The sequence below is a fragment of the Micropterus salmoides genome, unplaced genomic scaffold, assembly GCF_014851395.1.
Source record: "Micropterus salmoides isolate LMB-PRFRI ecotype aquatic unplaced genomic scaffold, ASM1485139v1 Ms_hic_scaffold_11, whole genome shotgun sequence".
NCBI classification, from domain to species: Eukaryota; Metazoa; Chordata; class Actinopteri; order Centrarchiformes; family Centrarchidae; genus Micropterus; species Micropterus salmoides.
Genome location: NW_024040152.1, coordinates 36,305,895 through 36,320,539, shown reverse-complemented (window position 1 = coordinate 36,320,539; position 14,645 = coordinate 36,305,895). Strand labels below are relative to the sequence as shown.

At 45.7% G+C, this 14,645-nt stretch overlaps 1 protein-coding gene across 1 annotated transcript; it reads right to left on the bottom strand.

Annotated features, from left to right (window-relative positions):
• Positions 1–469: 469 nt before the first annotated feature.
• On the bottom strand, positions 470–13,625 carry prune (prune exopolyphosphatase). The gene is made up of 9 exons (XM_038712425.1): positions 13,384–13,625; positions 11,713–11,820; positions 11,435–11,637; positions 8,299–8,483; positions 7,860–8,018; positions 6,659–6,750; positions 1,452–1,610; positions 1,203–1,293; positions 470–763 (listed from the first exon to the last, which is right to left on the bottom strand). The coding sequence occupies exons 1-9, from the start codon at positions 13,420–13,422 to the stop codon at positions 534–536; spliced, it is 1,266 nt and encodes a 421-aa protein (XP_038568353.1). The 5' UTR covers positions 13,423–13,625; the 3' UTR covers positions 470–533.
• Positions 13,626–14,645: the final 1,020 nt, after the last annotated feature.

Here is a 14,645-nt window from a genome sequence, read left to right as displayed (position 1 = left end):
TGCACGGCTACAACGCCAAACGCCAGCGTGTCAAATCAGCCAAACAGAATCTGACAGGGATCCCCGAGAGAAATGTTTGGAAGCGTAACGCTATATGAACGTACTTCAAAACGGCTGGAAACAAACTGCTGAAGTTCTGCTGGTGATCATTTTTATGATTTTATTTTGTGAAAACTGTTTTTCTGTTAAATTTGACAGTTTTTAAAAAAAGATTTAATGAACTGTTGAAAATAATGAATCAATAACGTTACAAACACAATAAAGCAGTTTGGGGTCAAAGGTCAGCAGGATGTGTTTCAAGCTGCTGCAGCGCCTTGTCTGTTCTGCTCGCTGTTTCCTCTTGCTGCATCACTTCCTGTTTCACAATAAAATCCCTCCAGTGACAGAGTCTCTTCCCCGAAAGACTTATTGTGAAACATCGACAGGAAGTGTTTCATTATAGTGAACTCAGAGGAAGTGACATCACATGCAGGCGTGAAGCTGCAACTTTTATTTGAACGTGTTTAAAGGTGAACGTCTGCGGAGGTCAGAGGTCAGTTCCCTCGCCTATCCGCCATCTTGCTGAACTTCTCCTCCAGGTCCTGAGCGCTGATGTGCGGCAGGCCGGCGTCCAGCGGACAGCCCTCCACCAGGCTGTTCATCGGGGTCGGAGGCACCCGAGACTCGTCCTCCTCCACGTCTCCCGGGCGACCATCTCCGTCCTGCCCCTTCAGGAAGTCCTTAACGATGGGGAGGAGCTTCTTACGGGACGCCAGACTGTTTCCTTTAACGAGGCACAAAGAACACGTTTTAGTTAAAAGAAATGTTTTAATGAGTGCAGAGGAAACACCGGAAGGTTTCTCAACAGCTGTTCAAGCTCAAAGTGGATGGAACAACCGTCGCCATCTTGGTAACTCGACTTTATCTGAATAAATCCACCACAGATTTTAAGTTTAAACAAATACATTCCCGCCTAAAAACCTTTTAAAACAGCAGGATTAGAACCGACTGTGAGTCTTGTCTTCCACCATCACTGTTTGTTGGTACGAAATGCATTCTGGGATACAACAGACAGACAGCTAGTAGCATAAAGGCTAGCAGTGATACACACCTGTCAGTCAAAGTGGCCACGCCCCTAATTATGTAGAACTTTAAGGTTTAACAGAAACAGGTGCGTTACAAAAAGATTTCTGACGCTGCAGGTCAGAGGAGGCAGAGTCTACCTTGCTGATAGGCTGTGATGTGAGCATGGGGGCTGCTGATTGGACAGAGGTTGAGGGCGGGGTTACGGGCCTGTTCCAGGTAGAGGCTCATCTGGGGGAGGGAGGACACATGGGTTGTCACGGCAACTCAAATTAAAATAAAAACACGTGAATTAATTCGAGATGAAGCAGCAGCTGCCTGTAGAACAGTACTAATACAGTACTACAGTAGTACTACTACAACAGTACGCAGGCATCTGCACTGAGTACCTCTTCCCTGCAGGTGGCGCTGTGGCTGAACACGGCGAGCTCTCTCATTGGCTCTTTGCTCTCAGTGAAGGAGATGGTCATCAGCAGCAGCAGGTCGAAGCCGAACTTCAGACAGAAATCAGAGAGCTCCGCCTCCAACTCCACCCTCTGCAGGAAGTCCTGAACACACACACACACACACACACACACACACACACACACACACTGCAGTTAGTGATCTCCTACACTACCCAGAATGCCTTTTGACCTGACCTTAAGAGATGTGCCTGCAGTCTGAGAGGAAGCTGGGCCTGCCAGACAGAGTTCTGGGCGGCTCTCTGACTCCATCTGCTGTCAGACACCAGACGCTGCAGCTGATTGGTCAGGAGCCTCCAGGTATATGAGCTCACCTCAGTCTACTACAGCGTGCAGTACAAAGTACAGCGTGCAGTACACTGTGTAGTACAGCGTGCAGTACAGCGTGCAGTACAGTCTACTATAGTGTGCAGTACAGTGTGCAGTACAGTGTGCAGTAGAGTCTACTATAGCGTGCAGTACAGTGTGCAGTACAGTGTGCAGTACAGTGTGCAGTACAGTCTACTATAGTGTGCAGTACAGTGTGCAGTACAGTGTGCAGTACAGTGTGCAGTAGAGTCTACTATAGCGTGCAGTACAGTGTGCAGTACAGTGTGCAGTACAGTGTGCAGTACAGTCTACTATAGCGTGCAGTACAGTGTGTAGTACAGTGTGCAGTACAGTGTGCAGTAGAGTCTACTATAGCGTGCAGTACAGTGTGCAGTACAGTGTGCAGTACAGTGTGCAGTACAGTCTACTATAGTGTGCAGTACAGTGTGCAGTACAGTGTGCAGTACAGTGTGCAGTAGAGTCTACTATAGCGTGCAGTACAGTGTGCAGTACAGTGTGCAGTACAGTGTGCAGTACAGTGTGCAGTAGAGTCTACTATAGCGTGCAGTACAGTGTGCAGTACAGTGTGCAGTACAGTGTGCAGTACAGTCTACTATAGTGTGCAGTACAGTGTGCAGTACAGTGTGCAGTAGAGTCTACTATAGCGTGCAGTACAGTGTGCAGTACAGTGTGCAGTACAGTGTGCAGTAGAGTCTACTATAGCGTGCAGTACAGTGTGCAGTACAGTGTACAGTAGATTCTACTATAGCGTGTAGTACAGTGTGCAGTACAGTGTGCAGTAGAGTCTACTATAGCGTGCAGTACAGTGTGCAGTAGAGTCTACTATAGCGTGCAGTACAGTGTGCAGTACAGTGTACAGTAGATTCTACTATAGCGTGCAGTACAGTGTGCAGTACAGTGTGCAGTACAGTCTACTATAGTGTGCAGTACAGTGTGCAGTACAGTGTGCAGTAGAGTCTACTATAGCGTGCAGTACAGTGTGCAGTACAGTGTGCAGTACAGTGTGCAGTAGAGTCTACTATAGCGTGCAGTACAGTGTGCAGTACAGTGTGCAGTAGAGTCTACTATAGCGTGCAGTACAGTGTGCAGTACAGTGTGCAGTAGAGTCTACTATAGCGTGCAGTACAGTGTGCAGTACAGTGTACAGTAGATTCTACTATAGCGTGTAGTACAGTGTGCAGTACAGTGTGCAGTAGAGTCTACTATAGCGTGCAGTACAGTGTGCAGTACAGTGTACAGTAGAGTCTACTATAGCGTGTAGTACAGTGTGCAGTAGAGTCTACTATAGAGTGTAGTACAGTGTGCAGTACAGTGTGCAGTACAGTGTGCAGTAGAGTCTACTATAGCGTGCAGTACAGTGTGCAGTACAGTGTGCAGTACAGTGTGCAGTAGAGTCTACTATAGCGTGCAGTACAGTGTGCAGTACAGTGTGCAGTAGAGTCTACTATAGCGTGCAGTACAGTGTGCAGTACAGTGTGCAGTACAGTGTGCAGTAGAGTCTACTATAGCGTGCAGTACAGTGTGCAGTACAGTGTGCAGTACATTCTACTATAGCGTGCAGTACAGTGTGCAGTACAGTGTGCAGTAGAGTCTACTATAGCGTGCAGTACAGTGTGCAGTACAGTGTGCAGTACAGTGTACAGTAGAGTCTACTATAGCGTGCAGTACAGTGTGCAGTACAGTGTGCAGTAGATTCTACTATAGCGTGCAGTACAGTGTGCAGTACAGTGTGCAGTAGAGTCTACTATAGCGTGCAGTACAGTGTGCAGTACAGTGTACAGTAGAGTCTACTATAGCGTGCAGTACAGTGTACAGTAGAGTCTACTATAGGGTGCAGTACAGTGTACAGTAGAGTCTACTATAGAGTGAAGTACAGTGTGCAGTACAGTGTACAGTACAGTCTATAGCGTGCAGTACAGTGTGCAGTACAGTCTACTATAGAGTGTAGTACAGTGTGCAGTACAGTCTACTATAGAGTGTAGTACAGTGTGTAGTACAGTGTACAGTAGAGTTTACTATAGAGTGTAGTACAGTGTGCAGTACAGTCTACTATAGCGTGCAGTACAGTGTGTTGTACAGTGTGCAGTACAGTGTGTAGTACAGTGTGTAGTACAGTGTGCAGTACAGTGTGCAGTACAGTCTACTATAGCGTGCAGTACAGTGTGTTGTACAGTGTGCAGTACAGTGTGCAGTACAGTGTGTAGTACAGTGTGCAGTAGAGTCTACTATAGCGTGCAGTACAGTGTGCAGTACAGTGTGCAGTAGAGTCTATTATAGCGTGCAGTACAGTGTGTTGTACAGTGTGCAGTACAGTGTGTTGTACAGCGTGCAGTACAGTGTGCTGTACAGTAGATTCTACTATAGCGTGCAGTACAGTGTGCAGTACAGTGTACAGTAGATTCTACTATAGCGTGTAGTACAGTGTGCAGTACAGTGTGCAGTAGAGTCTACTATAGCGTGCAGTACAGTGTGCAGTACAGTGTGCAGTACAGTGTGCAGTAGAGTCTACTATAGTGTGCAGTACAGTGTGCAGTAGAGTCTACTATAGCGTGCAGTACAGTGTGCAGTACAGTGTGCAGTACATTCTACTATAGCGTGCAGTACAGTGTGCAGTACAGTGTGCAGTAGAGTCTACTATAGCGTGCAGTACAGTGTGCAGTACAGTGTGCAGTACAGTGTACAGTAGAGTCTACTATAGCGTGCAGTACAGTGTGCAGTACAGTGTGCAGTAGATTCTACTATAGCGTGCAGTACAGTGTGCAGTACAGTGTGCAGTAGAGTCTACTATAGCGTGCAGTACAGTGTGCAGTACAGTGTACAGTAGAGTCTACTATAGCGTGCAGTACAGTGTACAGTAGAGTCTACTATAGGGTGCAGTACAGTGTACAGTAGAGTCTACTATAGAGTGAAGTACAGTGTGCAGTACAGTGTACAGTACAGTCTATAGCGTGCAGTACAGTGTGCAGTACAGTCTACTATAGAGTGTAGTACAGTGTGCAGTACAGTCTACTATAGAGTGTAGTACAGTGTGTAGTACAGTGTACAGTAGAGTCTACTATAGAGTGTAGTACAGTGTGCAGTACAGTCTACTATAGCGTGCAGTACAGTGTGTTGTACAGTGTGCAGTACAGTGTGTAGTACAGTGTGTAGTACAGTGTGCAGTACAGTGTGCAGTACAGTCTACTATAGCGTGCAGTACAGTGTGTTGTACAGTGTGCAGTACAGTGTGCAGTACAGTGTGTAGTACAGTGTGCAGTAGAGTCTACTATAGCGTGCAGTACAGTGTGCAGTACAGTGTGCAGTAGAGTCTATTATAGCGTGCAGTACAGTGTGTTGTACAGTGTGCAGTACAGTGTGTTGTACAGCGTGCAGTACAGTGTGCTGTACAGTAGATTCTACTATAGCGTGCAGTACAGTGTGCAGTACAGTGTGCAGTACAGTGTACAGTAGATTCTACTATAGCGTGTAGTACAGTGTGCAGTACAGTGTGCAGTAGAGTCTACTATAGCGTGCAGTACAGTGTGCAGTACAGTGTGCAGTACAGTGTGCAGTAGAGTCTACTATAGCGTGCAGTACAGTGTGCAGTACAGTCTACTATAGAGTGTAGTACAGTGTGTAGTACAGTGTGGTACAGGGTGTAGTACAGGGTGTAGTACAGTGTGCAGTAGAGTCTACTATAGCGTGCAGTACAGTGTGCAGTACAGTGTGCAGTACAGTGTGTTGTACAGTGTGCAGTACAGTGTGCAGTAGAGTCTACTATAGCGTGTAGTACAGTGTGCAGTAGAGTCTACTATAGCGTGCAGTACAGGGTGCAGTACAGTGTGCAGTACAGTGTGTTGTACAGTGTGCAGTACAGTGTGCAGTAGAGTCTACTATAGCGTTCAGTACAGTGTGCAGTAGAGTCTACTATAGCGTGTAGTACAGTGTGTTGTACAGTGTGCAGTACAGTGTGTAGTAGAGTCTACTATAGCGTGTAGTACAGTGTGCAGTACAGTGTGCAGTACAGTGTGCAGTACAGTCTACTATAGAGTGAAGTACAGTGTGCAGTACAGTGTGCAGTACAGTCTATAGAGTGTAGTACAGTGTGTAGTACAGTGTACAGTAGAGTCTACTATAGCGTGCAGTACAGTGTGCAGTACAGTGTGCAGTACAGTGTGCAGTACAGTGTGCAGTAGAGTCTACTATAGTGTGCAGTACAGTGTGCAGTACAGTGTGCAGTAGAGTCTACTATAGCGTGCAGTACAGTGTGTAGTACAGTGTACAGTACAGTCTATAGAGTGTAGTACAGTGTGTAGTACAGTGTACAGTAGAGTCTACTATAGCGTGCAGTACAGTGTGCAGTACAGTGTGCAGTACAGTGTGCAGTACAGTGTGCAGTAGAGTCTACTATAGTGTGCAGTACAGTGTGCAGTACAGTGTGCAGTAGAGTCTACTATAGTGTGCAGTACAGTGTGCAGTACAGTGTGCAGTAGAGTCTACTATAGCGTGCAGTACAGTGTGTAGTACAGTGTGCAGTACAGTGTAGTACAGTGTAGTAAAGTGTGTAGTACAGTGTAGAGTACAGTGTGTAGTACAGTGTAGAGTACAGTGTGTAGTACAGTGTAGAGTACAGTGTAGAGTACAGTGTAGTACAGTGTGTAGTACAGTGTGTAGTACAGTGTAGTAAAGTGTGTAGTACAGTGTAGAGTACAGTGTAGAGTACAGTGTAGAGTACAGTGTAGAGTACAGTGTGTAGTACAGTGTAGAGTACAGTGTAGTACAGTGTAGAGTACAGTGTAGTACAGTGTGTAGTACTGACTGACCTCCAGTTTGATGTAGAGAACAGAGACAGCCAGATTCAAACTTCCTGAAGCAGCTTTCATGTCCTTCAACAACATCTGTTCTGTGTTCAGACCTGTGGACAAATACTGCAATAAATACTACAAAATCAGTGTTTCCTCTATATGCATTCTATAACGCATCACGACCGCCGCTACTAAAATTTCCCACCATCATTAAACTATGTGCTACAAATGTTTTCACTCGCACACTGTGCACACACGGTGTCTGTTACAGCGTGTCGGCTTCTCAAGACAAAGAAAAGTCTGTTGTTTCCCAGCTGCTGGAAAAGCGAAGCCGGTTAGCGCTACGTTAGCTAGCATCTCCCCTTCAGACTGAGCAGCTTCTACAGCAGCTACAGAGCTGCTCTGTGACTGAACATTAGCTCAGTTTATAGAAAGTAACTGGAAGCTGGATTTTATTACTGCCTACTTGTCCAATGTTGAGAACATCAGGTACAAACTTGCAGCTGACTGGAGGAGCTGAGGTTAGGAAAGCTAATTACTGATGCAAACTAGTCCTTTGAAGCTAATGAGGAGACGTTTGTTTGGATTTTAATGTGCACATAAAATCTCATGTTGCCTATTTTTTATATTAATGTTTTTTAATTAAGAAGCTGTAAAATGAAGACACAAAACATGAAGAGTCGTATCTGTAAGGATTCTGAGGTCACATTAACAGGGTTTTAGGGGCGATGCCCAAAACATGCCGTGCCATCACTGTAAAATCACTGTGGAGCAACAGAACCAACCAGATTACTTTCTCCAGGTCTGAAGGTTGGAGTTCCTCCAGCAGGCTGATCTTTGGCTGCTCTTTGTTCAGAGATATGGTGAAAATAATGTGAAATTACATATTTTTCATTGGAAAATGTAGAATTTTCTTTTACAACCACCACTGAAACATTCATGTAAAGCTCCCATTAAACTGGGAAAACACTGCAGTTTGAAGCTGTTCTAAGGCGCATCGCGTGCTCATGGACACAAGAGCAAAGTTGCTGAGACGTGTTGTGTTGGGGTTTTATATTCAGACAGAAATTTATTTTAAAAACTCCATCCAAGGGGAAACACTGAAAATACTGCAGACCTGAGGACAAATACTGCAAATACTTGTTCAGTAAGAGTTTTATCAAGTACCAGTACTTCCACGTACTGCAGTGAATACTGAAAACATTTTGCTGTGACTGACCTGAGACGTCAAACTTGGCGTTGTGCAGCGTCTGGAAGAGAGCGCCCCTCGGTGGCAGGGAGGGGAAGCGGATCTCCAACGCTGCAGCGAACTGGCTGTCTTTAGGAGTCACTTTGCCTGCAGAGGGCGCCATGTTCACGCAGTCCAACACCACCGCCGCTGCACACACAAAGTCATAATCAGATAGTCAGGCCTGAAACGATTCTCTGAGAAACTCGATGGCGTTGTACAGCTCACTGTTTCACACGGACGGTTATTACTGTCGCACAACGTGCTGACGCTGTGGACGAGAGAAGACGCCGTGATGTCAGTGTCAGCGCGATGTGCGACAGTAATAAATGTCTGTGCGAAACAGTGAGCTGTATATCGTTGTATGGATTCAACGAGGCGTCGATGCATTTCAGTAATCGATTAAAGCGATGAATGGTTTCAGTCCTACCGTAGAGCAGCTGAGCGACCTGCTGGTCCAGGATTTCCGGAGCTTTCTGGATGATGCGTTCGGTCACCAAAGTGGCGCAGGATCCGACCGTCTCCACGGTAACAGTACAGGAGGAGGAGGGCTCTCTCTCCAGCAGGTGATGGTCGATCACTTCCACCACCGCCCCCTCCAGGTCGCTGTCTGAACTGCAGGACAGAAACAGGCTGATGAGACAGGCGTCCTCACTCCTGCCTGGTTAGAGGTCATGTGACCCGTGCAGTCCGAGCTTCAGGAGCCCGGTCCTCCTCTGATGTCCTGTCACTAAATGTTGTCGTAACTATAATAACCTTCCTGACAACATGTTCACCAGTTAGAGTACCAAGTTCCAACTGACCACGTGGCTTCAGTTTGTGGTTTCAAATGAAATTAGGAACCCTGGAGAACCTCAAGGTTCCACTTTAGGGCCCATTTTATTTCCTCTGTAAAGCTGATGACACACAGGGCAACTTTTTGAGCAATGTTGCTGGTGGTGTGGTGTATAACATATGATGCATAACAGTTTAACATAACACTCTAGCAGCTGGATAGAGGATTAGTGACCTTTAAGGGGAGAGCAGAGGTCAGTGGTTACGTGGAGGCTCAGACCCTTATCTGGTGTCCAACAAGATGTCTACACTTATCCTATAGAACTTTGCTCTTATATGGATTGGAGCCTTAGTTTGCAGACTCAGACCCTTACATGGTATTTGGCAGAGACCTAAACATGTCCTATATAAGCTGTGTTTGATGTACAGAGAGACAGAGTGGTTATCAGGCTGGGTCTCTCCAAGCTGCTGCAGAGCTTGTAATTGATGCTGAACTCCTTGATGTAATAAACTTTTATGATCAAGAACAGTGTCAAGCGGATTTCTTCTCAACACATCATCGCAGCATTATTGTTCGGACACCACAGTGGCAAGTCCGACTATGTTTTGAACGGACAGCGTCAGTGCGGAGAGGGTGGGGAAGGGGATTACGGTAGTAATCTTTACTCATTACCATTGACAGCAACATTGCTCTAAAAGTTGCTCCGTGTATCATCAGCTTTAGAGCTTGTGACAGTTTGAGTGCACAGTTTTAATTATTACTATTCGGGGTGCCAGCCAGGTCTCTCCCCTGGCAGTAAGATACTGGTCAACTGTTTTTAAATCAAATGTCACAAAGGATATATTTCAAAAGAACGTACACCCTCACACTGAATGACCATAAAAGAAAGAAACGCCACAAACTCAAAAGCTTAGCACAAAACAAAATTTTGGTGTATTTAAGATTTCACACAAAAACACAATCACAAAGTAAATCACAATCCAACTGAAGATTCCACTTCGGGTTTTCTGCACACTTAAACAAACAATCTCAAACACAAATTAGTGGCAGTTCAGTTCCAAAACACAAAAATAAATTCAGCCCAGTGCCCAAGCATAAAAAGATAAATAAAGCTGGTTCAGTTTCTCAGTCACAAACAAACGTCATAGTACAGAAAAACGAGTTTGGTAACTCACGGAGTCCAGTCAGTCAGTCCGTCAGTCCGTCAGTCCGTCAGTCCGGGTTTTTGCTGCTGGGTTGTGAATGTTTTACCGGCTTCTGCATACAATTTTGCACAGCGAATGTTGAATGATGATCCGAAGGTGAAGAGAAGCGTACAGGATGAAAAACGATACGCAAGGGATTTACTTCCTTACTTTGATCTTTTCTTTCTTTCACTGCTCCTCTCCCACTCGCTCCTTCCAACAGACTGGTTTTTACCGGGAGGAGGTTTAATTGTCGCGCCAGCCGGCAACGAATCAGTGTGGCTTGTTTCTAAAATGAGCGTTTCAGGGGTTTTCCACGGTGGTGAAACCTGGCAGGTTGTCACAAACTGCACGATTACGGCCAAAATGAAGACCACGATTATTCCCTGATTTAAGGGACTAAATACTTTTATTGCACTTTAAAGTAAACAGAGCACGGCTTCCTCGTCCTCGAGCTACATTTCTGCTAATGTACAAATCTTTGCATCAGAATGAGACTCATGTCCGACTCCGTTGTTCTGCGTGACCAGAGGTCAGTGGTTTCCGCTGTAACGTCCGTCTCGATGTGCCCTCACAGTTTTGCATCCAGGTACAGAGAGCGAGAACCGCTTGAGGGGATTTCCTGAAGCTGGTTATCTGGACCTCTCTATGGCAGGAAGGAGATGGCGTTCGTTAGTTCACTCTGTGTGGGAGTCGGATGGAAGCGGTGATGCCTCTCTGTGGATTACTCCTCTACTCTACTGGAGGCTGCAGTTTCAGGATCAGACCTGCATTTCTAGGAGGCAATGTTAACCCCCTTCATGTTGCTGTGCATTACCACCACCACTCCACTAGATGGCGCTGTCGCAAACGGTCCTAGAGCTGCGGCCTCCGGTGCTGCAGCTACATGAATATTGAGGTGCGTTCGAAATGATGGCGGCTGACTTTCGCCAACTTGATAGTCTAACGTGAGCTGCAGGTGACTGCAGGGGCGGGGAACAAAAACATATTCTACCCGCGTGAGCTCACTGAGAGCTGAGATCAATGACTGGAGACCAGGCAAAAGGTGGTTCCAACTTTGCAGTCGGGGAAAAGCAACTGCGGCCACCGGACTTGGCGCCTGCAGCCGCCTTGCCCCCGCGAGGTTTAAATGTCATGTGACATGGTGTGTTTTGCGGCGCCGGCGACACAATTTCTAACCAGCATGCATCACGTTAAGTCAGTGCTGCGCAGCGCCACATGAAGTCAAACGCACCTGTTGGCTGCATCACCTGGAGGGTGCTCACAGTCAGGTCGCCCCCTGGTGGCGGTTAGTTGAAATGCAGCAGAGTGTTCTGTGAGCGGAGCACTGTGCTTATTTGTATTATCGCATCGTGCGAGGAGTCAAGCGGTCGAACTCAGGCGGTAAAGGCAACGCGTCGTTAAAATCTGTGTTGTGAGAAAACGGCGTCAGTGCTTTCAGTATTTTACAATCCTTTATTTTTAAGAATGAACTTTGTTTCGCAGCGCTGCTGTTTTTACGAATCACGTGATTCACATTCATTTGTACATCACTTCTCCTGTTGTTTCTTAACGTGCTATGTCAATGCATTTGGTTTGATGGCCTCCTGTCGGGTGGGCGTGGCTACCTGGGCAGGATGTTGTGGTCGACCAGCGTCAGCCGCAGGCGGCCGGCTCGCTGCAGCGCTCGCAGGTCCAGCTGGTCCCTGAACAGCAGAAGATCTGGAGACAAAGCGACCTGCCGCAGCAGGAAGACGTTATCCGAACGCAGCAGCAGCTCTGACTGACGGATGTTCAGCAGAGGGAGAGCGAGCATCTCACCCTGTGCAGTCTGAGAGAGAGAGAGCGAGTCAGCCAGAGGTCGGGTCTGCGGACACACACCGGCTCCGATTGGTCAGAGTCTCACCTTGGACAGGAAGTAGGCGTAGGTCAGCGCACACACCATGGAGTCCACGTCGCAGGCTTCGTTCCCCAGAACCACGTGGAACCCTGGACCCGCCTGGTCTGCGTTCACCTGCAGGACACAGTCTGCTAAAATACTGTATAATAAACACGTAACGCAGGAACTGAAGTCTGGAGACCCAGAATCTCCTCCGGACACCAAACATTTAAACCGCCCTCAGCTGCTTCTGATTGGCTGGTAGTCCTTCCCTCGGTTCTGAGCATGTGCATCTCCTAACAAAGATCTAACAGAAGTGAGATGCTTCGCTCGGTATCTAAAACAGAATGTACGACACTCAGGGAGAAAAGAGGAGCTGCCATGTGAACCTGTTCTGCTCCCACCTCTAAATAAAGCAGAACGGGACCATCTGAGTTTTAAACCGTCGTCGTCAGAATCAACGAGTCTCTGCAGGAACAGATCAACATCAGCTTTATCTCTGCCTCCAGGCCCGTCTCGTGTGTCGAGCAGCTATGAGCAGAATCTGACCTGTTTAAATGAATTCTGAAGACAACGAGGTCTCAGACTGTAACTGACCCGACGACCTAAAGGGCACTTTGTTAAAGTGGAGAACTCATCAAGCAGGTCATCAGAGATGGAGGGAGGACTCAAACCACAACCTGTTTCAGTCTGAATCATCAACTAAAGGTTCAGCGCCCCAGAAAACACTTCAGAACAATCATACTAATCAAGATTTAATTTATAGATAATGTATTTAAAAATCACTCTTTACTTGTATATAGTTATTCTCTATGTACTGAACATCTTTTATTAACGTCCCCCCTCAGGTGTGTCCCTCTGCATACAGGTGTTCAGTTAATGTTCACACTGACGTCACAGTTTATATATGTGGACAAAGTATTCAGATCCTTTGCTGCAGTAAAAGTACTAATACTTGACTGTAAAAAATACTCTGTTAGGAGTAAAAGTCCTGCATTAAAATGTGACTTTAGTAAAAGTACGTGAGTATAATCAGGTCTTAAAGTATTAAAGCAGTAAACTGTCACAGGTTCTTCTTCCTCCTCAGTAAAGTGCAGCAGGATGTTGAGCTGCAGCTCCTTCTCAGCTGATCAGTTTCAGACTGCAGCTGATGAGTCTTTTCATTCTGGATCAGCCTGCTGATTATTTCCTTCCTTCCCAAAGAGACGCCTTCAAACATCTCAGTTATTACAATCATTGAGAGGAGAAGCTGGAACATGAAATATTTTCCATGTAAAATGACCTAAACAATCAAGAGTTTTCGTTAAATGTCTGTCAGTTTAATAATCCTCCAGCTGCACTTTAAACAAACAAACATCATATTTTATAAACTCCTCATGTGTGAAGTAACTGCAGTATAACGTCAAGGAGAAAGTACCTCATATAAGTACTGTCCTTGAGTAAATGTACTTAATGTCCAGTTTTATCGTGTTTTTTCCCGTTTTTCTTCTTTTAGTTTGAAAATAAGATTAAAAATGTTCAAATTACCGGAAGTTTACTTTGAAAGGTGCAACTGAACGGAAGTCACACAATTAGACTTTATTTGTTTGATATGTTTACCTGCACGGAAACACCGGACACCGTCCGAGCTAGCAGGCTAACTGTGGCTAATGCTAACAAACAACAACAGCCGTTACCGGGCTGAGGTGAACGTGTTACCTTCACGGCCCGTCGGCAGCCCGACAGAAACTCCTCCATCTTCTGTTAGCTGCTAGATGCTAACTCCGCCGCTCGGACCGCTAGCTAACCTGCTAGCACCTCCTCTAACCGGTTAACGGGTCCGGTAATCTGTGACAGCCGACTCACTGAGCAGCGGGGCTGAGACTCACACGCGCTGCCGTGAACACATGACGGTCCCGGTGACCGACCGTCGGTGTGGCGGTAAAAGGTCAGGATGCCTTCAAGGACCCGGTTAAACGTCGGAATTACGGGTCGTCTCTCCGCAAACTGATCCAGGAACAGTTTAAACGGGGCCGGTTCATTTAAAACGAACCTGAATGCAACATGCAGCTTATTCACAACATTAAACGTAGTGTAAGGTAAGGAAAAATAATAAACAATAAAGTCATTGTGAACATTATCTGTACTTCCTCATGTTCTCTAAAGAACTGTACATGCCTGATGCACAAGGTGTGAGATGGAACAAGAAGCACCAGGTGTTCACACCTGAATCCAAGCTTTAATAAATGCTTTATCACATGTTCAGGTTCATGCTCCAACAAGCTAAAGCTAGTAAAGCTACTGCTAAAAAAAACAAAACGCAGACATAAATCTGAAAGAAGTACATTTTTCAAAGGGACGCCCTGCTCAGGTGATTGTTTCCTCTCTGTAGACTAGTGTAGGCCTCAGTCTCTGGTTTATGGTGCCACATCTATCCTGCCAGGCCGTTAATGTAAATAAGAACCGGTTCTTGATTAACTTGCCTGGTAAAATAAGGTAAAGGTAAAATAAAAAAATAGAAAACGTAGTTTGCACATTAACTGCTGCATTAGACAACAGATTAGCATGAAAAAATTAAAAACATTAAATTAAGTGATCCGACAGCAGGAGAAAAATACTAATATCTGTCAGTGAAGTCAATTTAATAAGCAAATTAACTGAAATCTATCAATTATTTCATCACTAACGTCATAACATTAATTTATCTTCTACAAGTTTTAGAGATTTTCTTCTTAAAATGAGTCTTTATACTCACAGCTTTATCAGATTACGACACTTCATAAACTGCCACTCAATGTGTAAAAACACCGACAGGTTCTCGGTTATTTAATTTGGACCACGAGCTTAAAATCTAAACTTTCCTTCAGCATTTGAATGCAGCATGAAACCATGAAGAATGGAACTCTGGGAAATGGAGTTCCGATTTTTTGAATCGCGTGCTTTGACTCACAAATGCATTAATCTGAGGCAGGGCTGCTGAC

Bases quoted from the DNA above. Each gene is read 5' to 3' on its own strand.
- prune (XM_038712425.1), bottom strand. From the start codon at position 13,422: ATGGAGGAGTTTCTGTCGGGCTGCCGACGGGCCGTGAAG. The intron at 11,821-13,383 runs GTAACACGTTCA...TGTGTCCTGCAG, and splicing joins GCTGCCGACGGGCCGTGAAG to GTGAACGCAGACCAGGCGGG. The intron at 6,751-7,859 runs GTCAGTCACAGC...ATTTGTCCACAG, and splicing joins CGCCAAGTTTGACGTCTCAG to GTCTGAACACAGAACAGATG.